Source organism: Erythrolamprus reginae, chromosome 5 (genome assembly GCF_031021105.1).
Source record: "Erythrolamprus reginae isolate rEryReg1 chromosome 5, rEryReg1.hap1, whole genome shotgun sequence".
In the NCBI taxonomy this organism is placed as follows: Eukaryota; Metazoa; Chordata; class Lepidosauria; order Squamata; family Dipsadidae; genus Erythrolamprus; species Erythrolamprus reginae.
Window position 1 is genome coordinate 24108935 of NC_091954.1, and position 16747 is coordinate 24125681.

At 40.4% G+C, this 16747-nt stretch overlaps 1 protein-coding gene across 2 annotated transcripts in view; it reads right to left on the reverse strand.

Moving 5' to 3' along the window:
- Positions 1-834: 834 nt before the first annotated feature.
- The window catches only part of MICU1 (mitochondrial calcium uptake 1), a 191229-nt gene continuing 175316 nt past the window's right edge, over positions 835-16747 (reverse strand). For both annotated transcript variants that reach the window (XM_070752267.1, XM_070752266.1), the window contains exons 11-12: positions 13978-14067; positions 835-2263 (exon numbers count right to left, since the gene is read on the reverse strand). In XM_070752267.1, coding sequence (XP_070608368.1) covers positions 2103-2263; positions 13978-14067 — 251 coding nt within the window. In that variant the 3' untranslated portion in view covers positions 835-2102. The remainder of the gene's footprint in view (positions 2264-13977; positions 14068-16747) is intronic.

Below are 16747 nucleotides of genomic sequence, written 5' to 3' on the forward strand. Positions count from 1 at the left end.
TTGTGCATACACTGGGGGCAGCACGGGGTGTATGCGCTTGTGTGGGGGGAGGACATGGGTGTGGATACATGCGCTAGTACACATGCACCCCGTTTTGGCATTTAAATATGTTAAAGGGTTAAATAAGGTCCAGGAGGGAAGTGTTTTTAATAGGAAAGTGAACACAAGAACAAGGGGACACAATCTGAGGTTAGTTGGGGGAAAGATCAAACAACGTGAGAAAATATTATTTTACTGAAAGGGTAGTAGATCCTTGGAACAAACTTCCAGCAGACGTGGTTGGTAAATCCACAGTAACTGAATTTAAACATGCCTGGGATAAACATATATCCATCCTAAGATAAAATACAGAAAATAGTATAAGGGCAGACTAGATGGATCATGAGGTCTTTTTCTGCCGTCAGTCTTCTATGTTTCTATGTGAGCCAAAAACGTTCTCCATCACTGGTTTATACCATTTCAGATAAACGGTTGACCAATCTCTTTTTAAAAACTTCAAGAGGAATAGTGAATAATCAGAAGAACAGGAACATATGTAAATTTGATTCAGATACGCATTTCCTTTTCTCTTATCTAGTGCCTCAATTTGTTAGGCTCACTACTTCTAACCCATTTTCTGTGTCTTGCACTGAGAAAAGACCTTAGCAGCATCACATTTTCCATTCCTCCTTTTCCCTTTTGGCTGAAGGTCTGCTGAACGTCATCATTGAGAAAAGCCAGCCTTGCTTAAATCCAGGGGATTTCCTATAAAGAAGCCACAGAAACATTTTTTCTTCCAGAGATTTCTTGGGATCCATTATAGTTGGAATAACATTTCACAAACACTCAAAGCTCTGTAAAAAGCAGCTTTTAAGAACAAATCATGGTAAGATCACAATTTAGGGAAAAATTACAGAAATGTATACATTGGTAAGTGTCAATATCTGAGATCACGCAAGGCATTTTCCTATTTCAACTCCAGCATACATGTGTGCGCTGGCCAGCTGATTTTTGGCCTTCCGGAGGGCAGAGAGGAGGTGGGTTTTTTTTCAGGAAAGCCTCTGGAGCCTCTGGATGTGAAAAATGGACACAACGACCCTACCGGAAGTTCAGAAAGTTTTTCACCCTCCTCAGGCTTCGGGGGGGGGGGGGGTGTTTGTGCATGCATGCATGCATGAGGGAGGGGAGGGCACTGCGTTATGGGTGTGCACATATGCGCTATTCCACGCACACACACACACCCTTTTGACTCCCTAGCAAAAAAAGATTCACCATCACTGGTCTAAAGTAAGGGTCTTATGGAATGAGAAATGGGAAGAACATTATGTTTAACTTGTGGGTTTTTTAAAACAAGAAAGACCAACTAAGAAGCATTCTCTTCTTCAACATTCTTCAGTTTTATCCATAATACAGTGCAAAGCCAGATTTTCTGCAGAGTGAGCTGTTGCAAAAATCCCTTCATATTAACACCCTACCTGCCTTCTACTCTGAAACTCACAGAAAACTGAGAAAATTGTCTGTACCTGGACATTTTGCAAGGATTTCTGGATGACGGGTTTCATTTATCATGAACCCATCCCTCCCTCAACGTATCTTTCAAATGCTTCAGATGAATTTTGAGTACTGGGTAAGAAGAAATTCTGAGTCAATCTAAGGAGTTTTTTTAAAAAAAGAAAATGGATCCATCAAACGCTTTCTACTCAGTCTGATACTCATATGCTATTCATTGAACCATCCTTTCTCATCCATTTTCTACTAGAGACACTAGAGATGGAACATTCAAACCCAAGTAAAAAAGGGTTTTGTTTGGGGATTTTACAGGGATTTTTTTAAAAAGGGGAAAGAAACTTAATGGAAAACAGAAAAATGTGTGTAGGTCAGTAAGCAAACCAATTGTCAAGGTAAAGTCAGAGTGGACTTAAATTTCTGCTTAGATATTTTGAAGTCAGCCATGTGGCTCAACAGTCTTTGGCTCCCACGGTTTGTCTTTCAGTGCTGTAATGAAGGACAGTCCCTCCACTGAAGAAGACCTTCCTTCATGGAGCATCTACCACGATGCAGAGGAAGGCAGGGAAGTTCTTGCCAGGTGGGTGGTGCAGCCAGGCTTTCGTGTCTTCTGGTGGTTATTGCTTGGGCATGGCGAAATCCCAGGCGGTCTCCTGAGCACACTTCCACATAGCCCTCATGAGTCGAGTGAAGCCCATGTCTTTGGGTTTCTCCAAGCCCCTCATAAGTCTCTGCTTCATAATGGCAACAAATTCCTTATTGCTCAGTTCTCCATTTCCTGAGGGAAGAAAAGGGAAGACCAGTTCAGACAATGGAAAATGTAAACCACAGAGACTTGACATGGGAATGGCTTGAGATGGGAACCATCAAGAAAGAACCAAGGTTTAATACTCGCTGCTCAAGAACAAGCACTGAAAACTAATGCCATGAAAGCGAAGATACAAAAAAACACCAACAATCCAAACTGTCAATTACAAAGCTAGCCATGACCGAGGGCTAAACTAATCCACTGGGCATTATGTAAAAAAATATGACTTAACCTGTATCTGAAAAGTCGTGGGAACATAAAGTGGAAAAAGTTGTCACAAATGAGCAAGTGGCAAAGATAAAAATTGGTGGTAGCACTATATAATGATATGACACAAATTTAATTATTGATAAGAATTTAAATATATAGAATTTTCTAATGTAGTTTATGTGATATATTATGAGAAGTTTTCTTTCTATTTTAGATATACAGTGATGCCTCGTCTTACGAACCCATCATACGAACTTTTCGAGATACGAACCCGGAGTTTAAGATTTTTTTGCCTCGTCTTCCAAACTATTTTCACCTTACGAACCCGCCGCCGCCACTGGGATGCCCTGCCTCTGGACTTCCATTGCCAGCCAAAACGCCCGTTTTCACGCTGGTGGGATTCCCTTGAGGCTCCCCTCCATGGGAAACCCCACCTCCGGATTTTGCGATGTTGCAGGGGAATGCCAGCAGGGGAATCTCACCAGCGCGAAAACAGGCGCTTCGCCTGGCAAAAGGGGTGAATTTTGGGCTTGCACACATTTATTGCTTTTCCATTCATTCCTATGGGAAACATTGTTTCATCTTACAAACTTTTCACCTTACGAACCTCGTCCTGGAACCAATTAAGTTCGTAAGACAAGGTATCACTCTATATAGAACCTCTCGTAATTATATTGGTCTAATTAGTTTAATGGAGAAATGAACGTTTGAATTAAGATTTGCATAAAAGAGAGTTTGACATTGTTTATACTGATGCAATTTTTTAGTGTAAGATTGGGGAAAAAAGATCGTTATTTAGAGGTTTTTGATTTTATAATGTGGTATAAGTTTTATAGAATGTTTTTTAAGGGAAGAAAGACAAGAGCCTTCAATAAATGATTAACAGAAAAATAATTTTTTAATATATGTTTTATTATAAGCATGGGTTTTGTGTTTGTACTTATGTATTGTTTTTATTTTATGTTGGAGAAAAATAAAAATTTATACCGGGGAAAAAAAAGAAAATGAGAAGGTGAAGATCTTGTGGGACTTTTGAATACAGATGGGTCGTCATTTAGAACAACATGGCAGATGAAACACAGAGCTCCGTTTTCACTGTCAGAGGGTTGCAGGAGCCCATAGTAGCCAAAGTCTGCCAGAAGGTTGCAGGAGGCCATAGTAGGAGTCTGTTTTAGCTGACAGAGCACTGAGGCCCCCACCGGCGCCCCTGACAGGAGTGATGTGGCCCTCAATAAAATCAGGTTTGACAAAGCCAACTGATATTCAAAGACCCATTGTTGTGAATAGATGAGATTCTGGCCATTTAATTATTATTGTTACTTCTGATTATTAAGAAACTCAATTTAATCATGGTCTTCCGTTGAAGTAATGCCTTGAGGATAATATGGAGAAAAAGGTTATTTCACAAAAGTTATTTTTCAGCAGTCTTGTGAGAAGCTGATAATCTATAATAGGTATTAAAGCAGTACATTACAGTTCTTCCCTTCTACTCAGTAATGAAAGCAATTCCCGCCTGGAATTGAATTTACCAGCAATTGAAACCATGCTAACAAGATAGGTACATTGGTTTACATACACATACATATTGTAACTTTGATTTTCCCTACTATTCATGTTGCATTTAAAGAGGTATTTAAAGAGATGGAAGAGGAATGTTTTCCCTCTTATGTTCAAATGAAAGAGTTGATTGATGCAAGGAAAAATGATACAAGCTGGCTTCGATTAATGCAGTTAATGAATTCCATGATATTATCATCCCATTATTAGAATTTCCAGCATACAGTACAATATTTCTGCGAAAAAGATATGGTAATTGGTTCCAGCTTCATGAAAAGAGGCAATGAGATATTTTAAACATAAACATTTATATTCATTTTAGTGAAATATTAGCATAGAGGATTAAAAAATGTATTAATTTAAATGTATGGTCTACACAGTCAAAATATAGAAAACAAAATAAAACAAAAGAATTCTATTGTAGATTTCAGACATTCCAATTCTATTTTAGTGACCACTATCATGTTGTTCAATGATATCAATTTTCTGCTCTAATATAGTAATAAGGCTTCTTAAAAAAACAATTGTAAAGTTTTCCTCTGCTGGAATCTTTTTTCCCCTCCATTTTGTACACACAAAGAGTAGCAATGTCTAAGACCCGAACCATAACTGTACATGCGTGAAGCTCCCATTAACTGAATTTTAAAGGTTCAAATTTTGCACTACTTCGAATATCACATTTTCAAGCTCACACTAATTGTGACCTACTTGTACAATGAACTATTATTCACACACTTTTGGAATAGAATAGAATATAGAATAGAATAGAATTCTTTACTGGCCAAGTGTGATTGAACACACAAGGAATTTGTCCTGGTGCAAATGCTTTTAGTGTACATAAAAGATAAGTTCATCAACAATTACAAGGTACAATACATAATCTCCGAGACCGCCTTCTGCCATATGAATCCCAGCGTTCGGTTATGTCCCACAGAGTTGGTCTCCTCAGGGTCCTGCCAACTGGACAATGCTGGCTGGCGGGGCCTAGGGGAAGAGCTTTCTCTGTGGGAGCCCCGACCCTCTGGAATCAACTCCCCCCGAGATTCGCACTGCCCCCACCCTCCTAAGAATTTGAAAACACATTTATGTCGCCAGGCTTGGGATCATTAGACCCCAGCATCTGCCCAATGAATGTATCTGGTGGGATAGTATGTGTGTGACTTTTTTATTTTAAATGTTTAGTTTTAAATTTTTTTTAAAAGTTATCCTATTAATTGGCCTAGAATGTTTTATTTATTGTATTTTTTACTAAAATGTTGTAAGCCGCCCCAAGTCCATGGAGAGGGGCGGCATATAAGTCCAATAAATAAATAAATAATGATAGTCCAGGTACAAATAAGCAATCCAATAATAACAAGCAATTCTGCAATCCAGGCCCACTCAGGCTACTCTGGATGGGGGAAATGCCTTTTATTGTAATTGAAAATTATAATTTAATAATTCTATTAAACATATATCCCTTTCCGGTCTTGCCATGTTATAAGTATGTAGTTAGAAGCGGAGAGATCACAACCCTAAAATAACTTTCTCTTTTTATGTGCAATTGGTTTTATTGACTTTTATCCAGCAGCTGAGCAAATATGTTGCAAATATCTTCTATATTACAGGTAGCTCTTGACTTACAAGCCCTCACACAAGCGCATACACCCCGTGCTGACCCCAGTGTATGCACACAACCTTCTCTCCTGCTATCCCCTGCACAGGCACACAGGCCTCACTGTAGCCGCCAGACTCCTGAACCATAGGGACGGCAAAAACGTTGAAATGGGCCAACTGGAAGTTTGGAAAAATTGACTTCAAGTTCATTTAGAAGTTTAGAACCTTCTGAAATTACAACAGTCCTGAAAAAAGTGACTTATGACCAGTGATGGGCTACCAAAAATTTTACTGCCACACTGTGGGTGTGGCATTTTGTGGGTGTGTCTTGGTGGTCATGTGATCAGGTAGGAGTGGCTTGCCCATCACTGCTTATGACTGTTTTCACATTTAGACCACTGCAAGCATCCCCATGGTCAAACGATCAAACTCCAAATGCTTATATTTATGATGGCTGCAGTGGCCCAGGGTCATGAGATCACATTTTGTGACCATCTGACAAGCAAAGTCAATAGGGAAGATTCACTTAACAACCTAACTAACTTAACAACCATAGTGATTCACCTAAGAACTGTGGGAAGAAAGCTAACAGATTAACAGAGTTGGAAAGGATCTTGCAAGTCATCTAGTCCAATCCCCTGCTCAAGCAGGAAGCCCGACATCTGCCTCTACCTAGGACTGAGCTCACAACCTCCTGATTGTGAGGCAAGAGCTTCACCTCTAGTCCAAAGTAGCTGAGTCTATACAACATGGTCCAAAATTCATTTATCCACTGATTTATTGACTTAGCAGCAGAAATTCTGGATTCAGTTATAGTGGTAAGGTGAGAGCTATTTCTGTTTATTGTTCTTCACCCCAACCCAAATTACAACCTAAATTGTAATTGGAAATTGTAAAATGCAGTTATTTATACATTTTCTCGGTTCACTGAATCTATAATTCTACAGGTGGTCCATTATTTTAGTCCAAAATAAACTAAGGGAAACTAAACTTAATGTATTGCTAAACTGGAATGCTGAAACACACACAGAAATGTGTCAATGCAAAAGAGACATCACTAATATGAATTACCCAACAAAAACGTGGTTATAGTCATTAGTCATAAATCCAACATCAAAAAACCCCAAAAACAATATCTGATACAGAATAAAACAGTCAACAATTTTCATTTGTAAGGTTTCTGTTATATATAGTCATTCTCTGCCTAGCGGAAACATAGATGACCTATAAAATTGTTTAGGAAGATTGTTAAAAGTAATGGCTGGAGAAGCAGTGGTCTTACACCAGCTTGTCTTGTGTAGTGGTTGAAGTTGAATTTTTTTCCTGAAGTCATAATTTATTTCAAGAGGAAAATCCAACATGAGTATCTGGTTTTAAGCCAAAAGCTGCTCTCGGAGAATCAGAGACGCATGAAATAGGAAGGTGTTGTCTGCTCACTTGGTAGACATTGTGTTAGCTCACTTCGAAATGCAAGCCAAATAAAATGTTCAAGAATCCCTAATTAGATGTTGTAATCTTACTTTTCTATTATACTTCTTGCATTGTGTTTTTCTGCTTTACAACTCACTCATTTTTTTCATTTTAGTAAGCTTATAATCTACCCAGACAACTCTTTTGCCTTAAGGTAGATTAAAAGATAATAAATAAGCAAGAGGGTTTCTTTGCCACTCTTCTCTTTAGATCAAGATCAGGGGTCCCCAAGCCCAGTCCATGGACTGGCATTGGTCCGTGGCATGCCAGCAACTGGTCCATGCAAATAAGCAAAGTCCCATCTACAGAATGCAAGCACCATGTGAAACCATGCCTTCTCCGGTTCATGGAAAAACCTCCCTCCATGGAACCAGTCCCTGGTGCCCTAAATGGTTGGGGGTCACTGGTCTAGAATACTGTTTGGGATATCACAAGGATGCTATACAAAAACCCCTCCCCCCACCAATATGCAACAGTACTTCTGAATGAAATAGCAACTTTCAGTGCAGGTAAGTCCTCAAGTTCAACATTTCACTTAGTGACCGTTGAAAGTAACAATGGCTCTGAAAAATGTGACATGATCATTTTTCAGAGTTACAACCTTTGCAGCATCCCCATTGTCATGTGATCAACATCCAGATGCTTGGCAACTGGCTCATATTTATGATTATTGTTACAGTGTTCTGGGGTCTTATGGTCAGCAAGGGGTCACCTGCCACCGGTGTTCCCAGTATGCTCCCAGTAGTGGGCAAGCGTGGGTGGGGCACATTCTGCTTCGGCATGTGCGCAGAAGCAGAATCTTGCACGAGGATGATTGTACATATGAGCTTTTGTCAATTTTTGTTGATTTCTTTGCTTCTACACATGCACAGAAGCAAAAAAAGCCCTGAAATCGCCGAAATCTCATATGACGACGCTCGCATGCATGAGATTTCATTGATTTTCACAGATTTCTTTGATTCCGCGCAAACAAAGCAAAAAAAGCTCAAAAATGGCCAAAATCTCACAGATGCGAGCATCTTCACGTGAGATTTCACTTGCTGCGCATGTGCAGAAGATGAATATTGCATGGGGGCATTCATCAGAGATGAGTAGATGCACTCGAATCGCCATTTCCACTACTGGATCAGCAACCCTGACCGTTCCAGTAGCAGTCTGCCCCTGCACATGATCCTCTTTTGTGACCTGCTGACAAGCAAAGTCAATGGGGAAGCCAGATTCACTTAACAATCAGATTACAGTACTAATTTATCAACTGCACTGGTTCACTTAAAAACTGTGGCAGGAAAGGTGGTAAACGGGGCAAAAACCCCTTAACGAACGTTTCACTTAAAGCAGAGAAATTCTAGGCTCAGTTGTAACTGTAAGTCGAGGACTACCTGTATATGGGACATCAGTCTATTTGGCCATGGGTTTTAAAATTGAACCTAAATTGGCAAGCTAAGCAGGTTTAATGTTTTAATTTGATGTGAGCAACCTTTTAAGAATTTTACATTTAAGAAGCTATTCCATGGAGCTTGAACTAAAGCTAAGTCATGCAAGGAAACCTCGGATTTTTCCTGAAATTTGGCACTTTTTCTTCTTCAGCTGAATGTATGAAGATGTATCTTAGGTAAGAGATTTCGTGTGCAGCACAAGTCACACCGCATGCCTCGAGTCCTTGAGACTAAAAAGATTAGCCTCTTTCATAAATAAATAATTCCAATATTCTCTAAGGTTGGGAATTGGGTCTGTTTTTGTTTTTCGTTTAGGTTAGGTGTCATCTACAAATAATTTAATGAGAAAGATTGAAAGGCAGAAGGGAATGTTTCCAACAAAACAAATTATTAATTAACTCTGTCATCCAGTGGCCTACTTTAGAGTCAAGATTCTGAAATCCCAGGCTAATTTTTGTTTGCTTTCCCCAGCCTTATCAGAAGAAAACCAAACAATTTAACAACTTTAATCCCAAAGCACTTGGCCTCGGTTAAGAAGCAGCCTGTCTTTTCCAAATTATTCTTTACAGCAAAATGGTCCCTCGTTCACTTTCTACAAATACGTTAAGGGAGATAACTAACCTGGAGACCTTTGGGACTGATTTTCAAATAACCTTCTGAAGCAACCTCTTAAATTTATGTCCACCTACTGGAGGCCTTCTAGATATACTGAACTCCCATTAGAACCAAGGTAATGATTTCAGCTTGGGGGAGACAAGTTCAAAACTAGCCCTACTTTTGTACTTTTCCCAAATCAGTAATAATACTGAACTTATACTGTTTACATAGGAAAGCTAATTCTTGGTCCCCCATTTCCAGTTTGATTGCAAGAGTTTCAATTCTGCTTTTCAAAGAATGCTCCCTAGGTAAGGAGAGGGGCGGCATACTAACTAACTAACTAACTAACTAACTAACTAACTAACTAACTAACTAACTAACTAACTAAATAAATAAATAAATAAATAAATAAATAAATAAAGGTTTCACCTTTCCAGTCATGTCTGACTATGGGGGGCGATGCTCATCTCCATTTCCTAGCTGAGAGAGCCAGTGTTGTCTGAAGACAATGTCCATGGTCATCTGGCCAACATGGCTATAGGCCAAAGGCACATGAAATGCTATTACCGAAATGATACCTATTTATCTACTTGAATTTGCATGTTTTTGAACTGCTAAGTGGGCAGGAACTGGGACAAGATTGGGAGGTTGGTCTCAAACTGCCAAACTTCTGGTTGACCAGCCCAACGTCTAAACTGCTAGACCACCACACCCCTTATTGATGCTCCCTACATTAAGATATTCAGCCATTCCCTTCTTTCTCCTTTATCCTAACTTACAAACACAACAAAATTTAAGAAATACATTTGGATTCAGAATATAAACTGTAAAGATAATAAGTGTCTTGCTGGTTTGGACCTCTTAGGAAGTTAACAAGCAGAATAGAACAGCAATATATGCTTTCTCTTAATAGAAAGTCGGACATTATAGTGTAATAATGACTGGTTATTTCTGTTTTACTAACATTTTATTTTTCCATTTAATTTTTACTGCAAGGTAAAATAAAAAGACTTTTGAGCTGAGCTTCACCCCTGGTGAACTCATGTACTTGTTCCAGTGCTCCATGTTTATATCAAAATGGATCTATTCTTATCAGAAGTGATGGAAGTAGGGTGAAGAGTAGGAACACAGCTAAGGATGGTGATGGCTAGGTAGAAATAGGAGAAATAATATTCTGAGAAATTGGGGAAGTGAAATGATTGGATACACTTGGCTTCAGGCCAAGGACATTGGCAGTCATGTCTAAGAAAAAGAGGGAAGGGAAAATGGTGGGAAATTCAAGAATGTGTGATCCAGTTGGATAGTCAATACTATCATCTTTAGCTTTATGATTATCATAATCTATTGGCCTGCCTGCTCATATGCTCCATTTTGCCCCATAGTGTTTCACTGGGCTTGGTTGTTTCACCCACTGGCACTGTATAGGACAGAATGCTAAGCAGCGATAAAGAGACCCAGACAGGTACTGCACACAACGAAATGTGAATGAGCAGATGGTCACTGGAGTGTGTGTCATACGTCTGGATCATATTACAAACAAAGACATCCGGAAGACCTTCTAATTTGCCCCAATTCCAGACAAAAAGAAGGAAGCCAGTCTGTGGTGGTACAGATATGTGGTTAGAACTAATGCTGAATACATTGTGTGGCAGGCACTTGCACTTAAGTCCAGATGTCCGGCGGTCCCAAGGATGTTAGGAAAAAAATGATGGGTGGACTGCTCGCAGGAAGATATAGACAGTAGGACTATGCCACAGATTGGATGAAGTGGCAGGCAAAATGCAAAACTGAGGACTCAACAATATGATGGAAACAACACAAAGAACAACAAGAAGACTGGCCTGCCTGCTCTCTAACTCATCCCATGGCCACCATTTTCATTCCTCTTAAACTATTATTTCTGTTGAGGTCCTTCAAGCAGGGCATAAAAAGGTAGGCAAGGAAGGTTGGCTGGCAAGATTTACAGGTTGGCTAAAAAATTAACTATGAAAGGGGGCGGGGATGCCTCAGCCATCCTACTTGCTCTGTCTCCTTTGGATTCTGTTTTAGCCAAAACTAGAAGCAACCAAAGTGTTCTTGCTTTTAATTTTACTGAATTGTAATCCAACCAGAATAGTTTGGCAAAAGTCAAGAACAAGTTCATTCAATGTTTGAAATAATGTCTTCCATGTTGCTCATTCCCATATTGTCTGATTAAGAAGAAATTCATTATTTTAATTCCGGAACAGATTAGGATAACTCAAGGGTGCCTCAAAGATTAACCAGAGAGGAAACAAACATCAAAATGACAATGGGGATATGGCAGGCAAGAAGAGGTTGCTAAAATATATCTGACCTCTGGTAAGCTGCAAATAAGAAAACACCTGGAAGTTGGCTGGTTTGCCACAAGCAGCTCTGTTGTATAGTGCATTAGTGAAACTATTGTGTTGCAATTTTATTTCTGCCACCAATTCTTTTTATGATGATCCAGGCAGGATTTATAAGCCAGAAAATAACAAACAATAGTTCGATATTACAGAGCTGAAAAACTGCAGAAAAAGAGCAACCAGAACTATGAAAATGTTTGAGCAGTCTTTATAGCTACAATGCTCTTCTTTTTCAGAACAATACTAGCCAATATGCTAAATTAGATTTTTTAAATTACAGTACATGATTATCGTGCATTTCCTTCAAGGAGCTTTAAAAAATGGCACACTGTTGTTATCTGTCCACAGGGCTAACACATATTCTGCTTGTTTCAGCAGGAAAATGCCTACTGACTCCTTATGGAGGACATGCCCTCACAACAACTTCCATCTCAGGGCTAGCTAAAACAGATTTTGGATGAAAGTAGTGTTTTCCTGGTACTGCAGCCCAAAACATTCAGTGGACATTCTAGATACATTCTGGGTAACTATGGCCCCTTTATGACCTCTGGACTTCAACTCCCAAAATTCCTGAGCACAGCTGGCTCAGGAGCTCTGGAAGTTGAAGTCCAGAGGTCATAAAGTTATAAGCTATAGTTGCCTACTCCTGTTCTAGACTAGCTGTCTTTGGAAGTTAGGATAAGCAGAAAGTTCCCACAGACTGACAGGTCTTGTTATTGGACCATTAATCTGGTCCAGTTGTTGGCTAGTTATTTCATCTGTAATTGCAACAAAGACCAGCCACCTGTCGTGTGCAGCTACTGTCTTCTACTTTCTTTTTTCTTTTTCAATCTCATGTCTGGCCAGATGCTGTTTGAAAGTCAATATTCCCAGTGGTAAGAAAAACAAAGCTACCTGTTTCTCTGATCCTCTGCATTAATTAGACTTCTGTTCTAGGCTTTTCTTGAATTTAGGAAACAATGGCTGTTCTGTGTGCCTTCACCTTTATAATATTTCACCCAACCTTATTTGAATGAGACTTTATTTTAAGGCCAACATTTTTGGAAAATAGTAAAACAAACACTCCACCAGCACCAGTGGATTTGATTTTTAAGAGCTACAAGGTTTGGAAATCAACCAAGAAGTAGCCCAGTTAGGCAATTCAGAGCCAATATAAGGAAAGGAAGCAGTAGCAGCAGAGAGTCTCTATACAACCTGGCAGCTGATTTGCAAACTACGCTTGTCTTGGGAATATCATAGGCTTCCAGAAAATTAAGAGATCAGCATTCTTGTGGCTAAATAAATAAATAGCCAGAGTTACCCAAAGTAAAAAAAAAAAATTGACCAAATGAACAATGAACTTGAGTTGATTAAATAAAATGTACACATCCTGAATTGATCAGAAAATATTCCTATTGATTGGCTGATGAAACTCAAGAAGGCCAGTTGAAGAACTGGCAGGGAGTAGCCACCAATCCTGGGAGAATGATTGGTGGCTGATTTTCTTTGCCAGAGGAACCGCTGGATGGAGCAGAATGGATCGCAGAGAAGCTACTTCACCTTATAGCCACGAATGTATGACTGTCATAGTTCTGAAGCATGATAAAGTTAACCTTAAGGGTCCAGTGATTGACAGGATAGAAGAAAACATCTAAAATGACAGCGAGGTTGGGCTTCTATCCATATAGCCTTGGCTTGTCAATCCTGCAAGGCTGAATGAAGGTGAGCTCTCCAAGGTCACCTTGTGATCTTTGGACCTGAGAGGGCTTTTGAACCTGGCTCTCCACTGATCGCAATGAAATAGGAACATAAGAAGAGCCATGCTGAATCAGGCCAAAGCCCATCGAGTCCAGCATTCTGTGTCACACAGTGGCCCACCAATTGTCCATGGGGATCTTGAGCAGAAAGAGAAGGCAAGACCCTCCCTTTCCCCTGACCTCCAACAAATGGTACTCAAGGGAATCCTGCCTGCCTCAACCAACATAGAGGCGGCACATGGACATCCGTTTCAATAACCATTGAAATTGCAGAGAAAAGCAATGAAGATGATTAGGGGGTCTGGAGGCTAAAAGGAATTATTGCATGGATTAGGTTTCTCTAGTCTAGCTAAAAGAAGGACTAAGGATGACATAATAGCAGTGTTCCAATGTTTGAGGGGATCAGCCTATTTTCCAGAAGGCAAGAAACAATCAAAGAAGAAAGATAGAAACTAATCAAGGAGAAGCAACCTAGAGCTAAGGAAAAATTTCCCAATGGTGAGAACAATTAACCAATGGAATGGCTTGCCTTCAAATGTGGTACTCTATCATTGATGGCTTTTAAGAAGAGATCAGACAGCCATTTGTCTGGAATGGTATAATCTCCTCCTTGCTCAGGAGCCTGGACTAGAAGACCTTAAAGATCCCTACAAACTCTTTATTCTGTTATTTTCATACACAAGAGGGAGACTTGCAGGTAAATGGAAGATACTCACCATCACAGTCAAAAAGAGCAAACACAACATCACATACATGGTCTGACAGTTCCACCTTTGCCACTGTTTTGGCAACTTGTTGCATCGTATCTGCAAGAACGAAAACAAAATGCAAGTCAGATGTCAACCTTTTGCGGGAAATGAAAGACTTAACATAAATGCACTCAAGTCTCTGGGTTTTTTTTCTGATGAGCAAAATCAAAGATAGGATTTTCCCCACTTTCTTATCCACCGATCCCCAATGTTAACATGAAGCAACCAGCCTTTTTTCAAGTTAAATGCACTTGCTAAATGGAAGGATGAAAAGTGCTGAAGCCAACATGTAATTTCTCATTGAACTTCAGCGCTGAAGCCAATCATGTCAGAGGCAGCCGTTTGTTCTCCTGATGGGTTCTTGATTGCAATTCATTTGACCCAGTAGTAGAGAACTTGAGAGGGAGGGAGGAGGGGTGGACTTTAAATACTACTAGGTTAAATACAGAAAGCCTGCATGACATAGCTGCAGCCTAGCTCCAGATGGTTAGGTCCTAACAGCACAGTACTTGTGTCAACAGCATTTATTGCTGTCACTTGGATCAATGGGAGTACATCTGTGCTTCTTGCATAAATGGATAAAATCCATTTCTGTGTAATGGATATCCAGGAAATGATCCTGGTGGATTCTGTCATATGATAACACACAGTAATGGGCAGCCAAATTTTTTACTGCCATACTGTGGGTGTGGCTTATTTTGTGGGTGTGGCTGATGGTCATGTGACTGGGTAGGAGTAGCTTGCCGGCCATGTGATCAGGTGGGAATGACTTGAACGCTCATCATCATTCAAGTGAACTGTTAAATCCTCGATTTATAACCTCATCAGTGTCTCTCTCTGGGGTGACAATTTGCTTCGTGTTTCCTGCACTCTCCTTCCTGGGTCGCCCCCTGCCTCAGGCTGGGTAGCTAGGTGAATGGATGCCAATCAGCTGACGCCAGGCATGGGGGAATTAAGACATCTCCCCCAGGCTTTCTTATATTTTATGTTTGGTATGTATGTGTTGCATGGTTTTTAAATTGTTGGGGTTTTTAATATAATTTTATTATTAGATTTGTTCCATTATTATACTGTTTTTATTATTGTTGTGAGCCACCCCGAGTCTTTGGAGAGGGGCGGCATACAAATCTAATAAATTGAATTGAATTGTTGAGAAAAGAGGGGGGAGGAAATGGGCCCCTTGCCATTCCTGCAGGTTCTGATCTCCCTGCTGCTTTCCGAGGAGGAGGAACAGGATGGGAGGGGTGGATAGCTTGGGGTGGGCACACAGCTTCATTTCCGCCAGTGGAACTGCGTTCCACCCCGTCCTGCCTGCAGCCCACCCCTGTTAACCCATATAAATAACCCTAGGACTTTTTAATTCATCATTTTCATAGATCAGCTAACCCTTTTCTCACTGTGTGCTGAAAAACGGCCCGCGGGGGACATTGTACCCTCGTCTTCTCCCCACCTCACTCCACATATGCGCATGTGACCAGGCATGCCCATGTGTCTCCTGCAGGCGTGCCTCTCTCCGTGCATACATGGCAAATACCCGAAAATTGGCTAGCTAGTGGGAGGTGCACACACATGTGCAGTGGAGCTGAGCTGGGCAACGGTTCACATACCACACACAAATATGTAACTTTGGATTATTTTTCTTGGTAAATAAATGAACACTTAGAATGTTTTTGACACATTTGTTTAACTAGGTTTTTTTATTTATAGCTCTCGGATTGGAGAACCCATCATCTTTTAGATCGCATTTATGCAGAAATATTGAAATTTCAAAAGTGTATGCAAACTTTTCAGCATAAAAGCGTATGGCATATTAATTTTTGAAAGACACAGCAAGCTCAGCACTAAGTTAATTTATTGCAGGTAGTTAATAGATGGTGAATGAACTAATCAATCAACTATGGATGGTATTTACTTTTTCCTCTGATAGTAGCATCACAACAGAAAATCTTAGAAGTGCTTACTCGGGATTTTTCCTTCCACTTATATTCTCTTTTGGCTTGGCCCTGGTTTTCTTGATTAGCTACTCTCACCCACACCTCTGCTGGAAAGGATATTAAGTTAAGGTCTCAATAAGTTTCTTTACAGTAGGTTAATCAGAAGGGTCCTTAGAGGACTTCCATTCCAAACCTCAGATATAACCATGATAGCAAACTTATGGAATATGTGCCACAGGTGGCATGCGGAGCCATATCTGCTGGCATGCAAGAGTTGCCCTAGCTCAGCTCCAGCACACATATGTGCACCGGCCAGTTGATTTTTGGCTCATGCGAAGGCTCTGGAAGGCATTTTTGGCCTCTGGAAGGCCTCCGGAGTAGCCTGAGGAGGGCAAAAAATGGACCTAACAGAAATCAGAAAATGGAGGAGTGTGGGGGTCATGCGTGCATGTGTCGGGGCAGAGCAGTGGGGGGGGGATCACTTGAATGTAACTTGACATTGACATCACAATGTCACAGAGCATGCGTAGGGAAGTGGGGCACCAGGGGCATTGAATTATGGGTGTGGGCGCTTTTGGCGCATGAAGGAAAAAAGGTTTGCCATTTCTGACATGTGGCTGTCCAGTCTCTTCTTAAAAACCTCCAGTGTTGAAGCACCCACAACCTCTAAAGGTAACTTCTATTCTATTGATGGTCAGGAAGTTTCTCCTTAATTCCAGGTTGCTTCTCTCTTTGATTAATTTCCATCCATTGTCCTGCCCTCTGGTACTTTAGAAAATAAGTTGACCTGTTCTTCTTTGTGG